At 40.8% G+C, this 8,532-nt stretch overlaps 1 protein-coding gene across 2 annotated transcripts in view; it reads right to left on the bottom strand.

The window, feature by feature from the left end:
* Positions 1–4,018: 4,018 nt before the first annotated feature.
* The window catches only part of SORCS3 (sortilin related VPS10 domain containing receptor 3), a 275,567-nt gene continuing 271,053 nt past the window's right edge, over positions 4,019–8,532 (bottom strand). For both annotated transcript variants that reach the window (XM_064431239.1, XM_064431241.1), the window contains exon 27: positions 4,019–8,297. In XM_064431239.1, coding sequence (XP_064287309.1) covers positions 8,233–8,297 — 65 coding nt within the window. In that variant the 3' untranslated portion in view covers positions 4,019–8,232. The remainder of the gene's footprint in view (positions 8,298–8,532) is intronic.

The raw sequence follows: 8,532 nt of genomic DNA, 5'->3' as shown, positions 1-8,532 counted from the left end.
CAAAGAGCCATTTGGGCAAGGAACTGAACCTTTTCCTCAGTTCCTTCTTGCTTTCCCTCCCCACAGAGCAGCCCTGAACTGACTTAGGAGTTCCTAAGCCCAGAAATTTCCACCAGACTGATGTGCAGGAATTTGGTTCTCAGCCTGGCATAGTCTGCCCTAGTTTGCTTAGACTTTGCATCATCTTCACATCTTGTTCTCCAAACAGCTTTGTCAAAAATTCATTAACGGAGGAGATAATTTAGATCAATTTTCTCCTACAACTCAGGATCACTTTATGTTTCAAGGCTTATGAAGGTATTTTGAACTGATAAGTAATTTGCAGCTGGTCTTAAATCCCCCTCCTCTGCTGGTAAATTATAGGGGCTGTGGCATGCTTGTGAGGGCTTGTGCAGAGTGAGGGTGTGCCCCAAGGTCTGCAGGAGTTAATGACAGATCCAGGGGAAAAGTGCCCACTGAGGCCAACAGCATCTTCTCCAGACTCCCCTGCACCAAAGCCACAGGACTGCATGTGCTTGCCCTTTCTGTGACTTTTCCTTTTAGAAATGGACAAATTGTTCACACAGTAAATATTATCCACATTGTAAATTATTCATAGACCCAAAGTGCAGTGGGTGAAAGTGGGGTTGAAGCTTATGCTGAGACTTTTTACACAAAAAAAAAAAAAAAAAAAAAAGGAAAGTCCCTCAGTATCTTATAGTTCAGTTCAGATCTCTAACAGCTGTAGACTGGAACCGACAGAAACATTTCAAGGTTAAAAAAAAATTACAACCATAGTCTCACAGGTTTTGCTAACAGTATCTTAGAGTATTCCAAGTGTAGCTGATATTATTAGGCAGTAAGGTCCAGAGCCACAAATGGATTTAGACTTTCAAACTTGCCTGCAATAAGCCTCACATCCTTCAGCACATGCATGTTGTGGAGGGCTCCTGAGGGAAGAGAAACGTTTCTGTGTGGCATGTTTTTGGTCTCAGTCTTTCTCCATCCTTGTGGACTCTCATGAGACCCAGAACCACTCTGAAATGAGGGGTGTGTACAAGTGTAAGTGCACCCAAATGTTTCCAGATGTGGCAGCAGCAGATGCTCCCCAGGCTGACTTTGACTTCTCTTGGTTGTCAGACTATCTCACATTTATTTTCACCACCCCTTGTACTCATTAAAATTTCCCTCCTCTCCCTGGTTTCTCTGAGGGTCTCTTCAGGGAATGCTTATTTCAAAAAGACAAGGATAGGCAGCTTTTCCTAGCCCAGACAATTGCCTGAATGAGTTCTTGATGGCCCATTCACACTCTCCCTGTAAGGCTCATCCTTGTCTCCCCTCCCAGACAAGGATTTTAACTCGTTGCTTCACCCAGCATACAGACAAATTAATATCCATGAAGGAGAATTGTGTCCCATAAACTGAGAAATATTGCAGTGTTTTGTCATCCATCTTCCTTCCCTTTCCCCACTGACCTCTTCAGGTCCATTTTCCTTACAACCCGCATCAGGAGCAGCTTCTTTTTCACAGCAACCACCCAACCCATTGAATAAAATCACATGCAACCCTGGGCTGAGCTTTGAAATTGGCCAACAAATTCTTCCTGAGCCCTCACTCACCCAACACTGCTTTTGTCAGGATCCTCAATGCTCAACACTGGGACTTCAGTAGGGAATCACTTGCTTAAAATTTGAATGTCAATGCTGAGCATCAGGATGTGGAAGCAGAGATGACTCCATCTTATATGGCCTGAATGTGCTACATCTCCTATTGGTTCAGTTGATCCAGATTGAGACTTTAGAAACTTCCTGTGCGAAAATCATTAAATTATTAACCAACCTTGTGCTTCTCACTGTGCCTTCTGGTCAGCCACAGGAACCCAGCCAGCCTGGCCCACCTCTCTTCTTCCTCACTCTGCTTCACATCTGGCTTCCAGTTTTTTTCTCCTTTTTGCCTTTCAGGTTCATGTAGCCAACACAACATTTTAAAAACATACATCATCATAACATTTCTGTTTAATTTAATAAACACACTACTGCTTCCTTCCAACTACATCCCTGTATGTGATTTTTTATTAGTAGTAGTATTACAATCTCCCCTAAATTTTGGTCTGAAAACTGCTTGACATTCACAATAAGGCATTAAAAAGGATTTATTCCGTCCTTGAAGTTTGCATGTAACTCCTCTTAATGTGAGAGCTCAAACTGGTGTAAATCAAGACTAAATTCACTGACATCAGGGGGCCTGAACAGGCAGAACCACCATAAAGCAATTGTAAAACAAATCTTTTTATATTTATCAAGGGTAAAATCCCAACACCAACAGCACAATTGCCTTCAGTCCTACCTCTACCTGTACAACTACATTTAAAATACAGTCAATTGACCTACTTATAATAATTTTTAGAAATTCAGGAACAAATTTTTTTTTTGTTTTGCAATGACAAATCTTTCTTTTCTGCTCTCTCACAGACATGTATGAAACAGTTCCTAGTGAGTAATTGTTCTTTCCTCCATGACCCAAAATAAACTCATCTCTATGGTCTCATATAGAAACATCAGCAAATTTGTTTAATTAATGTTTCAGGGTCACGGGAAAAATATAGAGATAAATATATTTAAAGGTTTTGAAAGCTTCATGGCAGCAGTCCAGTACTGCTTTCCTTGCCTTTATTTACTGTCTTTGGCAAAAAAAATAAAATTGCAGGCCATAAAGCTTAGAAAAGTGATCTGTCTCTGGGTCTGGGGCTCCTGTCACCTGCCATTTCCCTGATGTAGCACCATGATATACAACAGCAGACCAGCACTCAAGTGATGTATTACAATAATATGTCAGTAATGCAATGGGGCTTTGATAGTCCTTAATAATCAGAGTACTTCACTGGGGGAAGACCCAGGCAAAGGCAAAGTCAGCTAAGCACATCCTGTTGAAGTGTGTGATGCCATGAGTGAAACAAGACAGTGAGGAGCTGACTCCAGGAGCAGTTAAGATGCATTTTCCTGAGCACCACCTATTCCCTGATAGAGGGGTATTTGGCACAACCATGACAGTTTCATAATGTCATAAACAATGCTTACACTGCCCTTAATAAAGGGAATAAGAGGTCCATCCATCAGAGAAAAATAACCAGCTGAATTCAGGCAAAGATTGAGCTACTGCTCATGTTTCTAGGCTGTGAAGTTTAAGTGCCTGCACTTGACTCCACAACTGCACTTAGCTGGGTTTCTGAACAGTCAAGCACAGGGTCTCAGTGGTAGCTTGTTAAGCCATTGCAATTTCATCCTTTGTGATTTGTCAATAACCTGTAGTTCAGGATCCCACAAACACAAGTGTTACACTATCATTGCTTAAAGGGGGGCAGACACAAATATTTCAAAAGCTGAGAGGTCTTCTGTGATGCTGAAAGCACCTCACACACCACACTCAGGGATGGCCAGCCTGGTCCTTCACTGCCTTTCTCAGCTTTCTGACATAAAGCAAAACCAGGAACAACTGCAGTTATGGACCCCAGATCTAAAGGAAAGGAGGGAGAGTGGGGTATGCATGCACGTGCATGGGTGGAGATGGCTGATACATATTTCCATGCTCTCTTTTCTGTTTTTCAACAGCCTCTGGTGCCAAGGAGTGAAGGAACTTTTTCATTTTCTTTTTTCCCACATTGATACTTCATAGTCTCTTACAAGCTAAAATCAGATAGGTGAGAGCATGTGATTTATGGGGTTGTGCAGAGTGTTCTCCCCTCCTATTCACCTCTGAGGCTCCAAAGAGAATCAGCCTGTAGAACAGAAAGGTAAGAAGGTAATTATTTTTGCAGAGGAGCACTAAGAAGGAAGGAAGCACTAAGAAGGTAGTTGTTTTCTCTTTTATCTTAAAAATCTTGCCCTAGAACATTTCTCTGTTGACACTCCATGTCATGCATGACCCTGAAAAACAGAGTTGGAGGGATAGATATGGCAAGGGAAATTCAGAAGAGAAAGAAGATTTTGCCAAAAGGAAATCTAAAAAGAACAAGGATTGAAAAAGCAGCCAGGGGTAACTCTGATGTACAAAAATACATTTATTTTCAACAATTTCAAAACCACTGCCTTTTTTTTTTACAGTAGAAATATTCAAATGGAACAATAAAACCAAGAACAGTATATATATATGTATATATATGACTCATGCAGTTGTATTACTGTGTTCAATACAGGTATTGCAATTGTCTGTCTCATTTAATCCTTTGAAACCACGGTGGTGGTTTGGGTTTAATGCACTGTCCAACATCATCAGAAAGAATGTGAGGATTCTGGTTTGGTTCATTAGATCTGGAATAGGTGTGGGAGCTGATTGAAGGGAAAGGGAGGAGAACAGGACATCAGGACATCTTTGTACATCTGTGAAACCAAAGTTTAGTCCAGAAGAAAATGCACACTTCCTACACATGCTCTCATTGATGGCAACTGTGTCTGAAATATCTGTAGCCCTCTCTCACTCTGGTCTCACCTCTGATCCTTCCAGGTTTAGTAGTAGGGTTCTTGAGTACTGGTTAAACTAAACAAAGGATCTATTCATGATTTATATCAGACTGTCAGCCACACAGAACCAAAGGCTGCATCTAGTCTCCAGACCTCATGCATTATTCCTGAATTACAGCTAATCCATCATGGGGGAAAGGCTGGCAGTGATAGAGGGCACTGACCCAGTCCCTTGTTCTCTGCCTCTCTCTTTCATTTCCTCTTTTTACATAATTACAGTGTGGGAGAAATTTATGTTCCATTGATGACATTGCCTATTTCCCTCATTACTCAGGTAAATAACAATCTACAGCTTCCACTACATTTCCCTCAGGGGTAAAACTTGCAGGGGAAAATTACAACCCCAAGTTGTTATTTCCCAGCAAGACAAATAAAAGTGGCCAATACTCCAGTCTGTGCTAACGCTGCAGCTCAGTACTTTCAACTTTGAACAGGACTGGCTGCCCAGTCCAAACCTTACAGATGTCCCATGGACAGACAAGAGTACAGTAATCACCCTTCTTGTATTCTAAAGGAGCAGATTTCAGTCATGAACCCAAGCTTTCTCCAGCTGCCATCAGCCATGACTGTGCCCTAAAGAAGCAGAATGACCTGGTAAATGTGGTCCCATGCCCAGCTTGGGGATGTGCCTGGAGCCCACACCCTGGTCCTGACAGTGTGTGACAAACTACACTGGGAGGCAGTGACACCCACCAAGTCTTATGGAATATGGAAGAGGAAGTTTGAGCAAACATAAGAATCAGTCAGGTTTTACTGACATGCAGTTTTGGCTTCATGGATTTTTCTTGTTTGCTTTGTAGGATACTTTAGGATCATTTTGGATGGAAAATTACTTCCTAGACAGATGTTTCTCCAAAACTGTCATTCAGAAATTTCTCAGCCTTCACTGACATTAAATTTCTTTTTGAGAAGTGATTTTTTTCCATTTCTTTCAACAGCTTACTCCCAATTTTTCCTTCCTACTTTCTCCCATTTGAGACATTTAACAGCAATTTTTAAAAGTGTAAAGGAATAAAATGTAAAAAAAATGTGAAAAGAAATTACAAAGAAGAATTGTGAAAACTGCAATCCTCTGCCTTTCTTGTTAAAACAACATGAGATGAAGCCCATGAAAAACCTATAAAATTCCAAACAATAATGAAAATCGTCACTGCCTCGTGGTTTATACAGGAAAAAGTTATTACAGAAAATACTGAGTATTTTACATTCAGTCTTCTGCAGCAGCTCACCACAGCAGTACCTCAAATCCTGATGATCAGCAAAGACTGAGATCAGCCCACACTTTAGCTCAAAGCCCATGGGACCATTTTTTATGTACTTCCCTCCCTCCTAAACCTAAATGGGAAGCTATGGCCTTGTGCTAACAGTCTTATCACCATTACTGAAAACTACTGTGGTGTTTCAGTAGAACAGAGACAGTAATGCAACAGTTTATGCACTTGTGATGGATGGAAACCAAGGTTAAATAAAATAACACAGCCATTGTTCTTCACCTTGTATTAGAAACCAGAGCAGGAAAGTGAGGGGAAAAACAGAAGAGAAATATTTTTAAATCAACAGAAAAAAAATCTGGCTGAAAAGAACTGAGCATATTTTGTTTTAGTACTTCTCAAGAAACAGTTTTTCCTTATTTTTTAGGTTTACAACTTTAATCTTGAAACACCTCCTGACCTTTGAAAAATTGTGTTTAACTACTTTTTTCTCCACCTGTAGAGCCACCAGGATTTTAAGCTTTGAACGACATTCCAGCTCACTAACAGAGTGAACACATATGGCTGAAGGTGGTTTGTAGCCCACTGGCCTGTTGCAATGCAGAGAGATAGCAAGTAACACCTAAATTCCAGCTATCTCCTCACTTCAGCCAAGGTATATTGAGGGTGACAGAAGTCCTGTACCCAGATCGTAAGAAATTATAACAAACATTGTCATCTCTTGTCATTTCTGCCTCCTATTAGCACACAAAGACTAGAACATCTTCCCAGACATGCCCCCAGTCTTCCTTTCCCTCCTGCTGGGTCCTACAAGTCAATACTCTGCAGAATAAGGTTCATTTTTGACATCATCAACTCAAGAAAAATGGATTAAAATAACCCACCACTAAGTCAACCTCTTTCCCCAAAATTCCACCTCTTCATAGGGATAACCTCAGTTCAGTCTAGTAAAAAAAATTTAAAGAGCTTTTTCAATACATTTTCTTAATTACCCTCCCAGTTCTAATCAGAAAACACCAACCCACCATGCAGAAATCTCCACTCAAAACTGGAAGCTGCCATTCTGCAGCACTCACAAGAAAGAACCTTTCACAGCTCATTAATGCAGGTCTGACCCTCCACTGCCCTCTCCAAAGAGCACTCCCTTTGCATACATCATGTTCAGCCAAAATTTACTACTCTTACACGTCCTAAATAGCACTTCATCAGCTGAACTGCAAAAAGCATGACTTCCCCCTGGGAATAAAGCTACTGCAACCTGCCCCACTGTTGAGCTGCGGTTGTGCTGGATACGGCAAGGCCACTGATATTCACCTACACAGACATGGTGATAATATTTCAGGATTCTTTTCCTCATTTTCATTAACAGATGCCATTAAGATAATTCTGAGAAGTGGGCAACAGTGACAAGGATGAACAGATGATAAACATTATTAAAATATTTATGACAGGTTCATAGTCTGGCTTCTAATATCTTTTTCTGCTCCATCACAGGAAATGACACCATATATATATATATGTAAAAAAAGGCTTGCAGTTATACATAGAGAAATAAACTACTCTCTTTATAGAGGGCAGTGTCAGATTGAAATACGACAGACAACTGGAACACACTTGGAACCAAAGTGTGACTCGAGTGCTCACCAGGGTCCCTGTTTGGCTGGCGTGTACGTGGTGTGTGTGTGTGTGTGTGTGTGTGTGCACGTGGGCGTGCATGTGTGTGTGTGTGGTTCAGGTTTTCTTTTAAACATATCCTCTTTTACTAAACATTAAATTATTTCCCAAGAAATAAAAAGCTATGTACATTGTATTTATCTACAGTAGGCCTTCGGCATCCTCGCTATTCACATGCACAGGGTTCGGGCTGCATTCATAAACTCAGGCTCGCTCCTCTGCTGCTTGTGGTGCTGTCCCCTCCAGCCACTCTGTGGTCCAAGGAACACTGACATGTGTGTTTGCTCTGATTTTGTCTTTTCCTTTCTCAGCAGTCAACAGTGCCAGAGGGTGACTGAAATTAAAAGCAATTAAAAGAGGCAAGATCCTGGAAAAAGCTGAGACATGCATGTCACTGGAAAGCGAGGGACCTTGGCATGTTGCAGAGCCTGGTCCAACAACCCAGTCTGAACCCTCTGGCAGGATGTAGCAGCTGATTCATGACTTATTCTGAAAAGGGCTGAAAAGGGAAAATTTACTTACAACATGTTGCCTAAGGTATGACACCTATCTGCTGGATTTGAATACTTAATTCCCATTCCGTATGTAACAGGAAGCTGGCATTCAAATCTTATTGCACACTTGATTCATTCTTACTTTTTATTTCTAATCTGATGTGTATTCCCTAAGTATGAAGAACTTCTGCTATTTATGAATGCAGCCCTGGTAAACACAAAAAGCCCACCCCATTCCCTCCCAAATGATAATAATGACATATAACTCTTTCTTTTTTATAATAATAATAATAATTATAACAATAATAATTACAAATAAAAATTCAGAAATGCTGTAGACCAAGTGGATTCTCAGTATTAAACACTAGTGCAGTTGGGGATTTCCTTTGTGCTTTCACTGTTGGCAATTGTTGAGATGCTCCCTGTGGAGGAGAAAATGGAGAAGAGAATCAGTGCAGTGGCTTCAACAGTTTGGTCTATATTGCTTCTCACTCTTTAGAATGTGGTAGTGTAAGTGTAAAGACAGAAAAGATGCTTAAACATAACACATTCTTTTATGTATTTGCAATAAACAGGGAGCATGCAGAAAACCCAATTACTACAGCTCAGCTGACCAGCAGTAAACTCATTAAGCTATTAAGGACATATTTGCTTGTA

Source organism: Passer domesticus, chromosome 8 (genome assembly GCF_036417665.1).
Source record: "Passer domesticus isolate bPasDom1 chromosome 8, bPasDom1.hap1, whole genome shotgun sequence".
NCBI lineage: Eukaryota > Metazoa > Chordata > Aves > Passeriformes > Passeridae > Passer > Passer domesticus.
The sequence above is the reverse complement of the archived record's forward strand: the minus strand, read 5'-3'. Positions and strand labels throughout refer to the sequence as shown.